A 20,508-nucleotide genomic window follows, 5' to 3' on the forward strand; every position below is an offset into this window, starting at 1 on the left:
GCTGTCTTAACCACCAGATACCTTTCAATTTTATTTAAAACCCTAGTTGATAAGGGGTTTTTTTTGTAATTACAACAGAATAAATACAACTATAACACAAATGCCTTGTGAAGCATGTTTTCTAATACAATCAGAGAAAGCTTCCAGTATCTTTTAACTCTCAAATTGGAAGAAGGCAATCAAACTGCTGTATAGTCAAGCCAAATCTAGAAACTACAATTAACACTTGCTTAAAATTACTTGCCCTTTCTTCATTGAAAGGGCCACACTCCTATTATGTTTGCCTTAAAAACAGCTTGAGATGATGACACTTCACTCACAATGAAATGCTACAATACTGAAAAACAAGTCACACTTAGTCCAGCATATTTTAGCTGCAATCGAGAAGGCTGAGGTCAATCCTGAAATAGACATAGGGGTAGTAGTCTTGATTGCTTAGCTGTAAGCCAGGAATATCGACTGAAGTCTGGGAAAAGATGAAAATAAGGTAGGGTGAGATCCATAAGACTTCTAGATAGGTGTTAACAATTTTTACTGAATGTGAAGGAATACTTCAATATCTTAACTTCAGTAACCATAACAGGAACAAGTACTATGAAATAAAAGACTTAAAACAGTAAATACAGAAATTAAATTGGAAATCCCCAGAGTTAGTGTAAGGAAGCTGATCCCTCATTGGAAGTCTCTAGGTCTTCTGAGAAACTACTTGTGGGAGATGACACAGGAATAAGGTAAGCCAGCAGTTCAAGGGTGGGTTTGCCCTGGGGCTTCACACAGTCATCTGTAAATGACTGTTACCTTTTATTCAGCATCCTCCTGGTTGAGAGACAGAAAGTGGTGTCAAAAATGAGAAGTGGGGAAGGGTCGGAATGGGAGGCACTGCCTATGCTTCATGCAGCCCTTGTTTGCTTTCTCCACCCTTTGGCATGTCACCTGCAATGGCATACTTACATCCATCGTGCTGGCTGCTGCTACTTCGTCCAGATGCTTGAAGACTGCATTTAGAACTTCTCTCAACCTCTTGGTAGATTTCTTATTAGGCTGAAGTAGCATTGCCTGGAAGTTCACTGGTAATCCATACCTTTGAATGAATGAATGAATGAATGAATGAATGAATGAATGAATGAATGAATGAATGAATGAATGAAATGGGCAGTAAGCTGGCAGCAGAAACCAGATTACATTATGAATGCAATAATGCTATTTTTCACTGTCCCTATCAACTATCCTCATCTTGCTTTCTGTGATGAAAAAACCGCAAAGTGAAACTGCATCAAAGATTGCTTATTTTCCTTATTAACTCTATCATAACATTTGCCAAATTATAGTCTGTTTATTCCTGTAATGTTTAAAAACCCATTCTGCATGCTACAACCAAGTATGTTTAAAATCAATGGGAAAGTTAAACAAATCCATGGGGATCTGTAATTATTGAACTGAGATTCTAGGAAAAATGGATCCTATACAATTTCACCTGTTTACCTGAGGACAGATTCTGAGAAAACTCTTAGTGCCTTTATATGAATCCAAGCCACAAATGCTTCACTGAAGTTCACCTTCAACCATCTCAACAGAGGACCCTTTAATGAGGAAAAAATGGTATTAGATAACAGAAGAGCCGTAAGAATACGTAAAAATGTGATGGGCTATAGAGATCTGTGGGTTAAAACCTTGGTTTATAGACTATCAATACTAAAGTCAAGAACTAAGGTGCTAGTACTCCTTCAGAGTGTTCTATAGGACAGGAACAATGGCACCATTAGATGTAACATCCAAAGAGCAGCAAACTCTTGATTATTTGGATGTTGATTATTGTCATTACCACTACAGAGTAGAGGGTAAAGATACACTTTTTCTGCATCAACATGTCTGGTGTAATCTCCAAAACCAAATGTGCAGGATTCTCTATCTATATAGGAGTCTTAATACCTTTTCGTCCCATTTTCTTTTTTTAGCTTTAAATAAGGACTAAATATATACACTAAGGTGCTTTGAAAGTATATAGCTATACCTCTTGCCAGAAACAGAATGGAGAAAATATCCATAAAATTTAGGAGCCATTGCTTTGGAGAAGAGGACTATCTTATTGCTGCTTCAGTCTAAAAGTCCCAGTACACTCTCTTTTGTTTGAGTGATAATGTGTGGAGAAATATTTAATCCAGACGGTCCTATCTGTATAGCTCTCAAAGGCTCCAAAATGATGGCCCTTTTTTTTAAATTTCACGAACAAAATAATGCTAAATATGTGAAAAGTAATGAAATTCACTTTCTTAAATTAAACTCTGTCTTAAATTACATGTAGGTATCATCATGCTCCCACAATACTTCACCCAATGGCCAATTGTGGCCCTCAGCCCCTCCCAGCAAGGTTGCAGATAATCTGATTCAGCATCCAGATATTTAAAAAAAAAAAACACCAACTCCTTAGTAGCAAAAATAGAAATAACATAGTGGGAATTTGTCATCCATGGGGAACTTGTCACTTGTGAGCTGCATATGCCCCCAACCCTGTTTTATGGCCTCCAAAACTCCAAATTGTGCCCCAAAATTCCACCCCTACATCACTGATATTCAGTGATGCCATGTTTCATGGGTTTCTTACAAAAATAAGGTCTGTGGAAGCTTAAGTTATCCATTCACTCCTCAAAACCCAAGCCTGTCAAAAATGACATTAGCCAGTGACCCATTTGTCAAGCCTCCTACAGCCCTTGGTGCTACCTCTGGCTGGGAAAAGCTTGCTAAACAGCTAGCCAATACATTTATATGGTGCTTGTTGGATTACTTTCTGTTCAGTATTCGGGGTGTAATTATTTCCCCAGGCATTCCCCCATAACCCCAGGAAGTTTTGTGATCTTTGTTATTTGAGATAGGTGTTTATTTGTGTGAGATAGGTGTTTATCAAATAAGCAAACAAACAATATTATGTAACATCCATTCACAGAGAAGAAAGGTCCTGTTTTTTAGAAAATCAGAGCATCGTTCTGGGCTACATATAATTTCATACTAAAACACTATATCGATGAGAGGAAACTGTACTGGTTTGTGCCTAACCACACACACACACACACGTGTGTGTGTGTGTGTGTATATGCATGCCTTTGAGTCAGTGGTGACTCCTGCAGTTTTCTTGGCAAGGTTTTTCAAAAGTGATTTGCCCTTGCCTGCTTCCCAGGGCTGAGAGAGAGTGACTGGCCCAAGGCCACCCAGCTGGCTTTGTGCCTAAGGCAGGTCTAAACTCAGAGATTCCTGGTTTCTAGCCTGGGGCCTTCACCACTGCACCAAACTGGCTCTCAACCACACACGCCAACACCCTAAACATTTACAAGCTTAACTAAATCAGGTACAAATGTAATAGCTGCATTTACAATGTGCTAAGTGTGTGTGTGTGGGTTTGCCCCTGGCTTAGCCTACCATGCAAACCCAGGTCATTTGGTTAATTTATGGGTCAGTGGGTCATGCAGATTAAGACAATGGATTAATACAGTAACCAAGTTAAATGTGTTCTGTGAACACAACTTTAGGATAATGAGTTGTCTTGGATGTCATCCCAAGAATATGTACAACATTTCTGGGCAATCCATTAACACTATTTGGTATTTTCTTTTTGTTACTGACAAGATCATGTTGTAACTTATCAAACAACAATCAAGTGAGGCTCAGAAGTCAATATTTCAGTGAGAATTTGGCAAACGTGCACAACATGATGTAGTTTACTCACATACTGTTGCTTCTTATCAGAAGCTAGCTTCCTCATTTCATCCTTTTCGCACTTCAGTTCATTTTCATCAAAATAAAATTCCCGCACCATGAACCTTAAAGTAAATCAGTGTTGACATTCAGCACCTGTGCTTTTAGAGAGCTGTTTCCTGCCTGGGCTTTTGTACTCAAATGCTTTTTCAAACCACAAAGTACATGTTGAAAGCTTAACTGGGAAACATGGTAAGTTTTAGTAGTGTAGGAAGTAAGTCACATTAGACCAATTTTAAAAGCTTTTAGGAGCTCTTGTCATCGTTAATAAGCTTGCTTTCTTCTCAGCTCCTTGAGCCCACGCCGATGCATCAGCACTGGAAAAAGTGACTCATTAGTTGAAGTTATGAAGGGTTTCTTACATTGTCCTATATCCTACCCTTTCTCTATGAATTTAACAACACCTTGTGTGTTTGGTTGGATGGAGAGCCAGTGGTCCCAATTCAGCCAAAATAAGTGATGACTTAGGCTATAGAGGCACCAGGAGGGCCAGGGGATCATCAAAAAAACCAAGATGACAGGCCCAATGGAAGCTCCATCCCTTTATACATGCATCATTTGCACATAAAACATGGGAAAGGTTTTGATTTTGTGATAGCCCCCAACATCTTCACTTTTTTGACCCCTCTCCCAACAGACACCTAGTTAGGCTACAATCCAAAACATATTTGCTAGGGAATAGGTCCCATGTCCAAGCAGGCATTCATACACTTGCACCCTGCGTGAGGAGAGGACTGTATGTCTTCCACAGATAATCAAAGCCTAGCCCAGAGAGGGTTACATAGAAGATGCCACCGAGAAAGCTCTTCTCTCACTTAGCATCATATGGAAATCTGCAGGTGGTGGTGTTAGTAGTAAAATTCCTGTTTGTAACCTTTGTGATTTAACAAACTCATAAAGAGGAGGGGGTATTTCAGGTAACTCAGTCCTCAAATTGTTCAAGGCTTAATATGTAAGTGCCAAACATTTGAAAATGATCAGGGTGATGTGATTAGTAAGCCATGGCATTTAAGACTCTTTCACTTGTTATCCATTTCCCATTTATGTTCAGTGAAAATACTTGGCTAACATGGATATTTTAAAATGACCTCCCTCTCTTTTCTATCTCTTCATCGTCAGTGTTGACCCAGATGCAGATATTCATGTGTGAAACTATTCTTAAACAGATTTAAAAACTGGTTAAGACATACATGAATGGTATGCCCTTAATGTAATATAAATAGAAGTCCATTCATGTAATAGGACTTCTCCCCTTACAGATTTTCCCTACATCCTCAAGATTCATGCCAGGCAGAGGAGAAATTTCTCCCCTCTTCCTGTTTTGCTGATGGAAACAGACCCCGGGATTCGGCCCTGTGCCAATCATTCATGAGTTCTGATAAATAACTGCATGGATGGGTCTACTTTCTCTTCAGGTCAGTGAAAAGAACCTGTACTATTTTACCCTTGGCATACAAATAGAAAGAAAACAGTACTTGTTCTCTCTGGCTTTGGCCTTAAAGTCATCAATCACTTTTCGGAACAGGGTGACCGTGAAAAGACCTCCCTCTGCATCTTCAGCGATCATCCTGGAGGAATCAAATACATTGGTTCAGTTATTCTAAAGATTACCACCCTGCCATTCTATGATAGGTGCCCAAATCAACTAACCATAATGCATGTGTGATTATTACCGTAAATAATTATAACCTGTCATAATTGGTAATTGCCAAATTCAATTTCTTCCTCAGCAATTTCTTAATCAACACAATAACATTGTGATATACATTCTATGGTTACATATAGAGTTTTTTTCATTCCATTTCACCACCACTACCAAGTTCATCTGATTAACAGAAAAGTCACTGGGTCCTTCAAAAAACAGCTAAACACACTCTCCAGAAATTGCTACCTATGTTCCCCTTACCACTTTCCCTCCTGCCTGAGGTAATGAAAAGCAACCTCATTATACAAGAAGAAATGTCAGGGAGAAAAGCTCCACAGCTCTAATACAACCTCCCCCATCTCCTTTAAAACTTTATACAGTGGGACAGTATACAAATGTTAATAACTTAATATTTTTAAATAAGAACAAGAGATACTCATCTTACTGCCACAACCCAAATTCATTCTTTTTCAAAATTCCTAGAGGAAGAAGAGACTCACCACTGCCTAGCCCCACTTAAGTTCCTTCAAGGGCACCCTGCCATTTTCCATATTCCAGAATATCCAAATCAGAAGCATGCCAAGTTGGAAAATATTTAAGCAAAGCATTTCCAAACCAGAGTATGTCACAACTAGGAGGACAGGGAAGTAGTACATGAGAGAAAACCGATAGCTCATCCATAACAATAACAACTTATTAAATCTGTATGCCAGCCAACTCCCAATGACTCTAAGCATAAGATTGAAATCCGTTAGAGAACAAGACAGTCCAAAAGTTGTACTTACTTTGTAGAGCGAGGAACCACCATATTTGAGAGTAATTCATATGTTTTTTGCCATTGCACATAGCTTGATCTGCAACAAGAGAGATTTTGTACATAATCACTGTATAAACTCCTATTTTCAGTATAATGATTGTCACTTTACAGAAATTCAGAAAAGCTTAATGCCAGGTTGATAAGTGGGAAAAAAAGGGGTCATGTAGAAATTGATCCTGTATGACAAGAATGTTCAACTTCCTTCAGCTTGAGTCTCTGGGCAGCATCTCATGTGCCAAATTCCAAAAGTGGCTGAAACCAGTGCTATTAAAACTCTGCAAGGCACCCATTTCACTCCTTAACCCCAAACCGAAAAAAGGAGAAAAGAACTGACATTTTAGGCCCCACTTAATCTCCAGTGGGACAGCATTGGGTTTCATGTAGCCCCTGAGCTACACTTCTTATGCTATTGTTATAGCTCAGAAAAATCTGGAGGAGTGCAGGTTGCCCAATACCCATTCCATTTTTTTCTGGGTATTGTGTCTATCCGTCAGCCAGCTTCCAGTGTAAATAACTGGTGTTAAGAGCCTTGAATTTCACTCCCCTAAGTAATCTTCCTGCTTGAGCTGACAGAAGTGGACTCAGGCATGGTGCTAGGCCCAAGTCTTGGGAAGTGAGACTTCAGTATTCACACTGAAGTTTCTGTATCCCAGGAACTTCCTAGACCCATTGCAGTTAGAATCTGGGCTTGCGTATATCCAATCTGATCCACAAGGATTCCATGATGCTCCTCTTTCCCCTGCTCAACTCCCACTTCTCTACATCTATGTGAAGCCACTGAGTAATGGGGTCACAGAGATGAGCTGAGAAGTTGTCAGTAAACACCCAGCTCTATTTCCCCCATACTCTAGTTTGAGTAAGCATGAACCAAAAGTTGTTCTACGTATGCTAGTGTCTTTGGATTTATTTTACAAAGAAAAAGCAGCATCTAAACTTGTCAAAAAGAAATAAAGAAGTCCTCCTTCCAATATGGTATTTTGAATCTGTCATGTGGAGTGCTCATATTTACAATAAAGGTAGTCTTTGCTTAACAACCACAATTGGGACCAGCAACTCCATTGCTAAGTGACATGGTCATTAAGCAAGACATCATGTGACTGCAACGGACTTACAACCTCATTTCTGCTGCAGTTATTAAGCAGATAACCCACAGTCGTTAAGTGAGACATCATGTGACCACAACTTGCAATTTTACTGCTGGCTTCTCCATTGACTTTGCTTATCTAAAGCTGATTGTGAAGTGTACAAATGGTGATCAAGTGACCGCAGGACACTGCAACAGTTGTAAATGCCCGCCAGTTGCGAAGTGCCTGAATCTTGAACATGTGGCCGCAGGGATGCTGTGACAGTTGTAAGTGTGAGGACCAGTGATAAAGTTACTTTTTCAGCACTGTTATAACTTCAAGTGGTCACTAAACCGGGCAGTCATTAAGTGAGGACTACCTGTAGGTACATCCACGGTGTGAATTCGAGCAGAAACTTATTATAAGCAATAAAGTATCTGGCTCCAACCTTGTCCTTTTCCACTGACTCTTTGGTTAGTAGGAGACTTTCTATCAATTTCATCTCACCAAGATTTTCCTGGCAAAGCTGGTATAATGTATACAGAGTATTTTCTCTAAAATGCTATGTAAATATTGAGCACTACAATTAAGCCATCCACAGGAAAGCCAACTTTTTTCTTACTTAGGAACTACGACAAGAAGGGTGATGAGATATTCGGAATTCAACACAAAGTCTTCTTTGTTCACTATATCCGTTAAAGTACGGGTCAAAAGATTTCCTCTGGGAAAAAAAAAGACAGAAAAGATCAGTAGAGGATTATCTACCATTGATACTTTATAAATGTTAAGTAGATGCTTAATTTGATGATTAGAAAGAAAATGTTTTCACGGAATTTTGGACATCTTTTCCCACAAATTTAAGGCAAATCTGGGCTTCGTGTGGTAAGCTTAGAGAAACTGGATTCTATCCCAGTACAATGAACACTTTAAACAGATTAATTAATCCAGATTCACTGAAGAAGTGATTAGAGAGCCAGTTTGGTGTAGTGATTAAGGCACCAAGCTAGAAACTGGGAGACCGGGAGTTCCAGTCCTGCCTTAGACACCAAGCCAGCTGGGTGACCTTGGGCCAGTCACTCTCTGTCAGCCCTAGGAAGCAGGCAATGGCAAACCACTTCTGAAAAACCTTGCCAAGAAAACTGCAGGGGCTTGTCCAGGCAGTCCAGGAGTCAACACTGACTCAAAGGCACCAAAAAACCCTGCAAACATCTAATTTAGTCCATATTACTTGTTTGTATTACTATATTGCAATGCAGCTAACATGTTAAGACATCATCATAGGAAGTCAATATCCCAATACATACAGGAACGCAATTAATTAAAACTTATCTAAACACATACACTGTTTTTCTTTCCAGATTCTGAAGGTTTCCTTTGATGTTGTTGTAGGCAGCTGCTCGGCTTTTCATGTCTGTTTCGATTTGTGTAATTTGCTAAACATAAAAAGGAGAAATCCAGCTGAGCAATATGAACTCTGCATCCATTCAGTAACACTGTACATGCAAAAGCCTGCAGTGAATATAAATTCTATTGCTAGATTTACCAGAGGGCCAAAACTAAACTTATTTTCCATTTTAGGTGCAATTTAAATACATACATCTGTCTTTCTCTCTTAATAGCATTTGGATGGGGAAGAAGTGATGATCAGGAGATGAAGAGGAGGAATTTGATTTATTTATGGTCCTGAAGAAAATCTTTCTTTGTACCAGGATGAAATCCCTCAGTAAGTACACACTTTGTAATTTAAATTTACAGGTACAGAATAAATGCCTTCTCTCTGCTGAAAACTACTGGGTGACAGACCTGTGACTGCTTCGAAGACAGACTTCAAATATATATTTAGAGTTATACCCTAAAGATTTCTCCTTAAGTCACAGGAGATACTCCTTAGGATGACACAGATACTGCATTTTTATTTTTCCTTTTCCTCTCAGACAGAAATATCTGTGTGGGGAGAAAGATGAGGAGGAAGATATTTACATGATGCTAGAATTTGCCAATGTGAAAAAAGGCCCCAGCTTGCTTTCTGATGAATTTCAAAGTGAGTCAGTATCCATAACTGGGCTCCTGAGGAAGTTGTCCTCAGTAATTAAATAATTGCACTTTATTATCACTCCTGAGAACAATCTTTTATAAGGATGCTTCTCAATAGAGGAGAAAGAAGGGAAAACAGTGATTACCTTTGCTAATCCTTCTGAAACGTTCTTCAGGGGTTGTTTTATTGGATACTTAGCCATGTCCCATTCAAACCTTGTTAGATAACTAATCAGATCAACTGAAACAATAAAAGTAAATCTAGTGAGCAGCACACGTATAAGAATTATTCTGAGAATAAAGTATTCTTTTCCCATGACATGCTGCATCCGGAATAGCTTGAATTTAGGATATGGCTTGGACAAGGATTGCCATGTTGCATCTACCCCCTTTTCTAGATGCCAATCCAGATCTCAACTCCCCCCCCCTCCCCATATCGACTGTTCTCACTTTAAAAATAAATATTCACCCAATTAATTTCTTGAAGAGGATCATGTTTATCTTGGCTCTCATCTTGTTAATATAGTGACCAAGTAAGAGAATAAAGATTTTGTTTAAAAGTAATGGTTGGGTTTAATTTAGGGCAGGGTTGGAGAATCCATGGCCCACTCAGTGTTGCTGAACTGGAACTTCACAGCCACCACCAGCAAGACCTGGGTTCCTGGGAGATGTAGTTCATAATATCTGGGGAGCCATAAAGTCCCTTGTCTTATTTTATAAGATAACTGGATTTGAATTTTTAACCCCCTCCATTTTTGGTTTGCCTTGTGGCATAATAATATTTATATTGGAAGGGGGGTTGCTTTATTCTTTCATAAACTTTTATTATCAGATTCTTGTGTCACTTCTAGAAGGACCAAAAAACAGCTCATGCAGAGACTGACTAGCATGTGCATCGTTTGCAAAATCTTGCATAAATGTCACTTGCATTGAACATCTACTAACTTAGTCTGCAGGGCCATAAAAACTGCTTGCAATAAGAAATCTGCAGGTTTTCCTGTTCGGTACAGAACAAAAGTCCTGTGCCTGACTTAGTTATCGCTCTTCAGTGCAGATGCAGCTTTTTAAATGTTAACTGACTTAATATTTTGATAAAGGCTAAACTTGATGACTATCACAGGTGCAAAACAGGGCATTTTGCTAGGCAGTGGGAGAAATCAAAACTAAAGAAATATATGATGGATTGGATCCTGAACTGTATGTTTTAATGCTGGGGCTGCAGCCTACCCTGCACCACCCAAAAGCTGCTCAAGTGACCTTTGTTATGACATCAAAGGTAATGTGGAGACCCTGTAGGGAGGCAGAAATTATCAAGGGGGGAACCTGATGTGGGGCAGGGTACTTTTTTAAAGCCACATTTTAAAAAACGCATGTGTGCAGGAACAAACATGCACACACACAGACACATAGCTAGAGCTGGAAAAACAGGAGAAGGGACATTCCAGGATGCTTCTAGACACCACAACAACTTTGTGTAGTTTTTAATGAGGCATTAATAATCACACAAAAAGGAATTCTTCAGTGAAACTTTCTTCACTTAGAGATCTGTGTGGATGAGAGAGTATGTGTATGAGAAGCATACAGGGTCAACACTAAACTTTCACAATACATTTTAGACATACACAGTGCAAATCCAGGTGATCTAAGTTGTAGGTAATAAAAGAATGACTGGCACATAAGTAGCTGTAGTGACCCCTATCTTAGTGGATGGGGTGCTACGGTGGGAAAGCGCCTCTTTCTAACGCCTACAACAACCCCCTTCTTCTATGGTATCAGACTTGCTCCCTTCTGGTATCTCAGTGTCCTTCTCTAGAGTGTTGCTACTCCTAGAAAGAGTCACCTTACCTTCTTGTATTTCCTGGGTGTGGAAAATCTAATGTGTACAGAAAGAATTAAGTGCTCAGAGACCTGAAATCAACAGGCTTCATCTTTATCCTCCTTTCATAAAGTATGTATGAGACAGCTAAATAGGAACACACAAAAGCATATGGGAGCCCTTACAAAAATGTTTATCAAATTCCTAAATGCACCTCCCAGTGTTAAACTGTGTACAGTGCTAACTGACTAGCACCTTCTTTTCCTTTAAATCCTTCTGCCTCCCTCCTGAAAGGGAATGAAATTGGTTATAAACAGAAATATTCCACAATGCAGCATTTTATTGTTAGCTCTCACACATCTTATTTGTGAATGTATTCTTCTGTGCTTTTTTCTTCTGAATAAAATAAAAATGCAAATAATCCATTACAGAACTTTATAATTTGTGGTGGTCATCCTAACTGCCCAGAGGGTAGGTCTGTCCCACTGATTTCAGCCGAAGGACTGCCCCTATATATCCATTATACAGCTACAGAAACGTGGCTGCTGCTTCACAGGTGGGAAGGGGCCACTGGGGGAGCCTAAGAACACCAAAAGAACACTGAGTTCTCACAGAGCCCAACCAGATACCTCTGTGGACTCCACAAGATGGACATCCCCCCCAATTATAATCCCTAGCAACTCCTGAAAGCCAGGCTGCAGGCAAAATAGAGCTAATCACCATTAATAGCCATCATCCTAACTAGCCATAAATCTAACTAATCTTCTTCTAAATCATCTAAATTGGTAGCTATCACTCCACCCTGTGACTTAAAGCTTCCATCATTCAGCTTTACTGGAGGACCTGTATCATCTGTGCATTAGATGTGCTTAGTTTTTATGTTGGAAAAGATAGCTATGCACTCTAACCATTGAAATCAATGCCAAAACTAACCCCCCCCCCAAAAAAAGTTTGCTATATTTCCTACCAGTTATGGGGGAGGAGGGAGAGAGAGAGAAACTAGCATATGTAATTGCCTTGGTTAGAAGTCATTAATTTACCAAACTGTGGGCTCTTCCTCACTTGCCTCTAACCACAACCCAAACATTTTTAGTGCCATGTCCTCATAATGATGCCTTTGTCTCATCCCCAGATTCAGCTGAAGCAGCTTAAAATTGCGCTTAGCTGTTCCAGTTCTGAGGTAGCATTTTCCTTCTTCTTCCATCACAATTTTAGCCGTGTATACAAACTGATACACTTCACCAAACATTTGATTGAGGATGCACTCAGGAGCTGGTATCTGCCCAGCATCTATTGACCACTTTAGATTGCTGTGGTCAGCCCCCTCCTGTCCAGTCACTGAACTATACTCTATTACCATTAGGCTTGGGCTGCAAGAGAGACCAGAGACCTGACCAATGCTTTGCAAAGTACTTATCACACCTTATGTGGACTATGTAAAATGTGTACTATGTATAATGTATTAAAGTACAGTATATAATGTGTGTTCAGTGCTCTTTTGAAACAGTGCTAGTCCTGTGCTGCACAGAAAGTTGATTTAAACTGGGAAAGAGAACCAGGTTCTGCCAGCAATGTCCTGTTCGTTCTGTCACCAGTAGGTGCATTAAAAGCTTTCCACTACTGCTGCTGACAAGAGGGCTACCACTGTTGCCCGGACTGGCCATAGTCCCAGATCACTTTATGCAGCTTCACTTCTTGTGGCTCTTTGCACACCACACCACAGATACTTATGTCCCTCTTGGTGGGAGAGGCAAGGACAGTTTGCTATCTCCATTTTGGCTTTGGCTGCAGTAGGTGCCTTGGTGATAACTGTTGTGATTAGGTGTGGACCATCCAGAATTCTGTGATTCTGGAAGTCAGCTGTCACACACATGTTCTGCACAGTTGTCTCTTGGTTGCTGCCAGATGTTGCCAGCCATGAGGTCAAAATGGGATTCCTTGGTCACTTGCTGACAGTATCACAGGTCCTTTCCATTTCACCTCTTACTTGTCCTCCATGCTTGTAGAGCCAAGCTACCTTTGAACACAGGTTTAGCGCTTTTTCAGAAGAACACTCTACTCATGTTCAGAAATAATCTGACTGATAGGTACAAGGGATCCAAGGAGCTTTGGCAGAGGTCCCTCCCACTTCTCCCCATGCCCCAATTCCATGCTTGCAACTTGTAAGTCAGGCAACTTGACAGGGGGCTAATCTGCCATCCTAACCATCCACCTAATTCACCCATCCTCACTCTCCACCCACATCAGGCAAAGAGATTGGTGACTAGGGCAACCACTGCTTCCTTTCCTTAAAATGGTCACAACAGCTACATAAAGACAGTACCACTAGCCGGTGAGAATGCAGATTGGCAAAGGGGGCAGCATTGTTGATGCCAGTATGGTTGTTGTTGCTGTTGTTGCAATTTTAAGGACTAATGGACAGCCCTCAGCTGTGAGGAAGAGCCCTGGGTATATCAGACCTGGGCTGCAAAATCCAAATAAGCACTAGATGGCAACAACAAGCCATGTTTGCTGCCATTAAATGCTCATCTGAATTTTTACAGCTCAGATCCAGTCGCCTAAATTAATCTACTGAGAAAAAACTGCAGTAATTGGTTTTGCACGGTTAAGAACACTGATAATATGATTGATCATAAGAAAACAGATGCATGCAAAACGTTTCACACGCTCCAGGAGTCCCTACAGTCCCTTTTACTATACATGCAGAGTAAGTTAATAAGAAAGAAAAAGACTCAGGGAAAGGAAAAATCAAAAGTAGTAGGGGAGGCAAACCTGCAGTTATCTGAGTCATAGGGAGATGGTGATCAAGCTACGGGGTTGTTACTAGAGAAATCCGTCGTAACCTGATCACTGTACCCCTACAACCAGATGTGGGCTCAACTCTATTATTAAACACACCAGTGCATGCTGGCCAAGACACAACTGCCACCCAAACACAACATACCCTTTAGACATTTCAGTTTGTTCTTTGCGCCTGAAATACAGTAAGTGCAATTATTGATCTTCAAACATGCTTGTCTTAAAAACTAAGGTTATCACTTGGAACAAGATCTCTGTCAAAGAACAGAATTCCATTCTGGTTTTATGCTATCAGCAGCCATTTCAACACCTAATTAAAGGTAGTTTGCACAAAAGCTTCTGTATATAAGTATGAACTAAAACTGAATTTGGAGCAATTCATGTCCCACTTTAGGCTATGAAGAGCTGTTGATTGCAATGCTCTCTAGACACTGCCGCTTAAGGTGTCATTTTAGCCTGAGTTGATTTTCTTCTTCCTCTTCGTTACATTTACTCTTCTTTGTGCTAAATGTTTCACTTCTAACTGCCATTAAGGGTTTCTCCATATCATTAGAAGCAATAAAACTTAGCAATCTGTCCTAAAGCTAATGAAAAATACAACGCAGAAGCATTATTTTCTAAAACTGGAAACACCACCTAATCCCTTAATATATGAGCATATTAATTCCAGCAGTTCTTACTGGAAATTGGGTGAAAACAACAAAGCTACATCCAAACATAACAACGTATCCATGATTTCAGGGCCTACCTCCATTGGCCAGCAGGTTTTCCTGTACTTTATCTTTCGAATCTTCTAGAACTTCTCCAATATATTGGGCAATTTTCTTTATTACACTTCATACAAGAACAAAACAGTAGAAGTTTAGTTCAAATTAATTCAAGAACCATGAAATAACTTACAGCTAGATAGTGATTGCTTTCACAGTCACTAAGGTGAGAACCAATGAATAGGCAGAGGTGGGCAGAAGACAGATCAGGACAGTGGTGGGTCAAAAGGGGCTTTCAACTCCAAAATGATTAACAAGAGTCAAAAGGGAACTGGCTATATTTTTTTTTTAAGTGTGTGTTTGGGTTTTGTGCAAAAGAATTATTGAGTTCTGGTAATAAAAAGAAAATGATACCCATTTCTTTAATTCTAAGTGCATGACTTCCTGTTATTCTGCACCCAACTCTGATTGATGGGATTAGCAACTCAGTCCTAGTAATTTCTCTATGCTACAAAGTCTGTTCCCCAACCGCTACAGGATAGCAAAAGAATAAAATAAGGTGTGGCTTGTTCAGGCAGAAGAAAAAGCACAGCTGGGATCAGACAGTGCGTTGTGTGTGTGTGGTTTGTTTTAAACTATATCCTACAATCAGCCAAGGATGGAAGAAGCATTGCTGAAGCCCAAGGAATCTGCAGGCGCTCCTTCAGGTGCGTGCTTGTCCATGTAATGGAACGTTACGTAGTAGAATGGGAAAATCTAAAGAAGCTTACTCCAGAATAAACAGACCTAGAAATGGACATTAACTTGCTTTTAAAGCATTAATTTACTACATGGATTTCCCAGGATTCTCATCTTTATTCTATACCATTTTAATTTTGGCAAGCACTTAAAAATAGGTTTGCAAGGAGAGTGTGCCATCCGAGATGGAAACAGCTCAAGAACGAATGGGCAGAGAGCATCAGAATGCCATAGGCTGCTTTAAAGTGACATGGAAAAATACTCTGCCTCCTGTGTAAATAAGTAATAAAACTGCACGGAAACAAGAGACCCTGAAAACTCTTGCCCCTTCCCTGCTATGCTGGCCAGAAGCAGTGCCAGCTGGTTTCTGCCGCCTAGCTAGATGTACCAGCTTTTCTTGCATATGTTGATCTAATAACAGCTCCACTAACAATCTGTTCCTCTGCAACTGAAATAGCTTCTGACCAATTCCCCTTTATCCATGGACTTCAGCATTTGTTACAACACACTAGTCTCACATATAATTCTGTTCTTTCGTCAGATGAGTTTCTCTGTCAGAATTTCAGCTTCTGCTATAAAACAATGTAGTTAATAGAAATGTGGGTTGAAGTCTAATGGCAAAAGTCTTCCTATTAGGAGGCATTTGCAGGAGGGGAGCAAGGGATCACAGTGTGGCAACTCACATCTTGCCATTTTGGCACCATCATGGTTAGAAATGGATGTCTATGCATAGAGCAAAGTTGAATTGCCTAATTCTTGGTGACCATAATAGTGTTAGGAACCTAGTCAGAAAACAGATTGGTTATAGATGGATTCTGAGAAACAATGTCCCACTGATGAGAAACAAATCTATTTCTTAACAATAGACCTGTGTGTTCCGCATTTTTTTTCAAAATCCCAACCCCTCCGTAAAATACACAGCTCCATACCTCTAACCTTTCATCTAGATGGAAGGACCAGAAGACTAGGGGGAAGAGAACTGGAAAGGGGGCACTCAGAAAAAGAAATGAGAGGAGGTAGGGCTTCCTACTTGCCTTGCCTGTTTGATTCTGCCTTTCAGTATAAAATGGGAGAAGGATTGGGGAGCATCCTACCCAAAAAAAACCCCATACATTTGCTCCAAGCTGCCAACTGCCAACTCCTGCTAAATTATTTGAAATGTGCACTTCACTTTCAGCCCTATATCTTCTTTTCCCAATTCTGTGCTGTGTGTCTTAGTAGCCCTCCTGTGTCTCTTACTGGTGACTGTTACCAGTGTAGGAGACCCTGGAGTACTTGCTTCTGGGTTGAGAAATAAACAAAGAAGACAACCCTTCACATATGTGAAGTCTAAACAGTGAAGACTTTTGGGAGAGACTCAGCTATAGATGGACATCCTCATCAAATAAAATAGAACAGCACTATTAAGACATTCCTAAAAGCCTTAGCATTCCCATAGTCCTTCTGCAAGATGCCATTTGCCACCCATTCCTCACCACCACCCTGCCCCTGGTTCATCTCTGTAACAGCTCCTCAAAGCCACTGCATAGAATAGATCAAAGAAGAGGACAGGTACAATCTTTCACAGAGACTTGCCTTCTACCTCTGTGCAAAGCTTGTTGCTCCCCTAGATCCCAATACACTTGATTCAAAAGAAAACACAGGACTTAGACCCAACTATTCTTTAGACAAAATAAAGCCAAACCTGCCCAACCTGGCTGTCTTCTAGTGCCAGGCTTAAACAAGTCAGAGTTAGGTTCAGGCAGGAACACTGTGACCTGGAAAAACAACATCCATTTGCTGTTTGTGTGCAGTAAATAAAATCTATTTTACCTTTCAGCAAAGCTATCAAGTTTTCCCAACTCATCTGAGAGGCCAACCAGTGCATCCAGTGTTCCTACCTGCAGAAGGGAACACAAATACTTAAAGCATAAACAGAAGAGCTGCACAACTGGTTTGCCAGAATGATCTTTTTTTTGGCAAGGATGATCTTCTGTGTGGTCAAAGTATTAAGGACACTTGAAGGAAGCCTTAGTCAACCAGGGAAAACATTTTCTTTCAATGGAAAATGACTAAAATGCCTCTTCTTCCATTCTAAGTAAGGAAACATTGTATGTTATCATGTGATTATAAACCACTTCTACAAGACTCCTTCCCTATTTTTATTATCAGTGTTCGTCAACAGTTTTACAGCTCACAGTATAGAATATTGTACGTGTAATCATAAGGCACTGAAGAGAATATATATTTTGCTACCAATTTCAGTAGGAAAAAGGCTTAATCCTTAAGATGAATGAGCCTTACAGCTGCCTCATTTATACATAATGTGGGCAGACAGCAGTTGCAGCAAATAAATTAATTTTGACATTATTACACTTTAGGATACCAACAGTGAAAGTGATTTCCAGATATCAGTCAGCACTTCTATCATAGTCATATTATTAATCCCTATATTTTTTACTATGTCTAGTACTCTAACCCAAATGTAACTAACATGTTAACGCAAGCTGATATTGAAGAAGTAATTTAACTACAATAAGCCCAAGCCATGTTTATGGGCTATGAGAACTATGAGAAAGTCTATATAGCATGGATATCGAAATAGCTAAGACATATTTTGAATAGACATGCTAACAGCATCGGTAACGAATTACCATTTGTTTATCAATTATGGTAAAATGATTATACAGACACAATGACATTGTGTACATGTCATAATTCCCACCCCCACCCTCCCCCAAGACACCCACTAAAATGCTAGGCATCTCCATTCAAAGTATATGCCCAATATTGTTCATGGTTAGTTAGAACTCAGCCCCATTGAATTCATTCAGATTTAGTTTATCAATGGTACAAGTCCATGTGCATTTACTTGTGAGTAAATTGTACTTAATTTCTCTCTATATAAGATATGTAAGGCAGAGCTCCACTGTGATTAATTGGAATCTTGACCATTGAGGATGTTCATAGATTGTCTAACTAAAGTTCTTTGAGTTTTTATGCCAATGACAGATTTGAGTGAAATCAAATTAAACCTCCAGATTTTTATGCTAGTAATTAATCCACTGACTAATAATAATGGATGCATGCTATTCAAGCACTTCAGAAAGAAACAGAATGAAAGATATTATTCAGACTAAATTTCCTTGTACATAGACCCACTCTATGAAGAAAGGAAGAAGAAATATGCTTGATCAAGCCCTGTTGGTGACTTGTTCTTCCTCTTCCTCTTCCCTCCTAACTTTTCATCCCACCTTTTACCTTGAGGTCAGGGATGGTGAACTTGCTGTTCCTGGACAGGTTGGCTTTCGAAGTCACAGTATTCATTCTGTCCCAGGCAAGCAAATTGGCCTTATCCCCTGGAGCTGAAATTAGCCAGAACTCTGACATGGTGGAAAAGAATCCTTTAGGACAAATCTCTATAACTAAAAAATCAAAAAAGAAAAAAGAAACAAGAACACAGAAACAGATCAGTTAAACCTTTAAAATCAGTGTTTTAAAAAAAGAATGAAAAAGATTGGTATTCCAGTCCATACAGGGAAAATTCCATCACCTTTCAATCCAGATCTAAAATCAAATGTGACCTTCCCTTCAATGTCGCCAACAGGCAGTAGTTCCTCTTCTTTTTTTCCCTCCCTGCTCCGGGTTGTTTCATCTGATCAGTAGGGAGGAGTTTTTAATCTTAAGGGCACTGGTGCATGGAGCAATTCACAACTATTTGCAAAAGTAATAGGCTGATCTGTTTATAATTCCAATCCAAGAAACACTCTTTGAGAAGAATGTAAAAGTTTAAAGCAGTGTTTTTCAACCTTGGCAACCTTAAGATGTGTGGACTTCAACTCCCAGAATTCCCCAGCCAGCATGAAGTATGTATGTATATGAAGACAGTTAACCCCAGAAATGTAGTAGTGACTGAGTCATGAATTTATCCCCAGATCCAAATGTAATTCTAACTCTTTTGAGCTGTATAGTTACTCAAGAGAAGTAGGTCCTTGGTAAATGATGTAGGACTTTCAGTGATGGAGGCCAGGAAGCGTTATGGAGATGATAGCCTGTCATTAACAATACAGGCTGGGAATTGAAATCCACATGTCTTAAAGTTGCCAAGTTTGAAAAACATTGGCTTAAAGGCTGTATCCTATATCCATTTACCTGGAAAGAAGTCTCACTGAACCCAATGAGACTTTTTAAAAAGCAGATAGAAGTATGATTAATGTCTATAAAGGAAACCTGGGGATTCCAGTAAGTATTTTTACTTTTTAAATAGAAAATGCTTCTCCAAAATAGCATCAAGATTTGCAGAATGTTTGTATTTTTAGATACCATGCCATATATTATCCTCAAACTGATTAGAAAGAAGCATGCATTGGAAATTAAAAATTGAGGAGGCAGAGAAATGCAAGTAAAATGTAGGAGAATTAAATATTTGGCAAATACAGTCTCATAAAACACACACATAACTGAAGTATATGTGTGTGTATTATTCACTGGCACTGCAAACAAGGGCTGTGTGTCTGTAGATGTATATACACAAATATACAGAGAAAGCAGTTTCCATGCTTAATAATCAGAGCTGAAACAGGAACTATATCACCTAGTTATTGCTAATTATTTGACTGGGATGATACATCAATGAACTTGGAAAAGATCTCTCAGGGTCATGTATTCATTATTATTCTTTGCATTAGGAAACCACCACAATATAATTTATGAATAACAAAATATAGCCAAGCAGATACTTGCACTTTTCTGAGTTGCTATTTGCATAGATCTTGCTGCAAAAGCCATAAGTAGAATTCCATAATTACTTTTGAGCAGACACACACAAGGGTGTGGCGTAAACTAAGGGGAAACCAACCTGCATTCTTAATGACAGACATTTGTTTATTTATTTATCATATTTATATAGCTGCCCATCTCACATAAAAGTGATTCATCTCCTGTTAATTCTTCCTGGCCTCCCCCACCACTGAATGTCTTACATCATTTACCAAGGACCTACTTCTCTTGAGTAACTATACAGCTCAAAAGCGTTAGAATTACATCTGAGTCAGATTCATGAGTCAGCCACAACTACACTTCTGGGGTTAACCATCTTCATATACCTGCATACCTACATACATATTTCTAGATGTTTTTGTCCTTTATCTTTATACCTGAAA

The 20,508-nt window shown here is 39.5% G+C and overlaps 1 protein-coding gene across 1 annotated transcript; it reads right to left on the minus strand.

Moving 5' to 3' along the window:
- Positions 1-7: 7 nt before the first annotated feature.
- ATP6V1C2 (ATPase H+ transporting V1 subunit C2) lies at positions 8-18,799 on the minus strand. Its single transcript, XM_007423594.3, has 12 exons — positions 18,608-18,799; positions 17,180-17,247; positions 14,671-14,756; positions 9,454-9,548; positions 8,615-8,706; positions 7,896-7,994; positions 6,178-6,246; positions 5,223-5,315; positions 3,719-3,812; positions 1,483-1,580; positions 952-1,081; positions 8-466 (listed from the first exon to the last, which is right to left on the minus strand). Exons 1-12 carry the CDS (start codon positions 18,734-18,736, stop codon positions 371-373), a joined length of 1,149 nt encoding a protein of 382 aa, XP_007423656.1. The 5' UTR covers positions 18,737-18,799; the 3' UTR covers positions 8-370.
- Between the last annotated feature and the right edge of the window lie 1,709 nt (positions 18,800-20,508).

Source organism: Python bivittatus, unplaced genomic scaffold (genome assembly GCF_059951505.1).
Source record: "Python bivittatus isolate LINGU-HERP-01145 unplaced genomic scaffold, Pbiv_v1 ctg000020_np1212, whole genome shotgun sequence".
Classification (NCBI taxonomy): Eukaryota; Metazoa; Chordata; class Lepidosauria; order Squamata; family Pythonidae; genus Python; species Python bivittatus.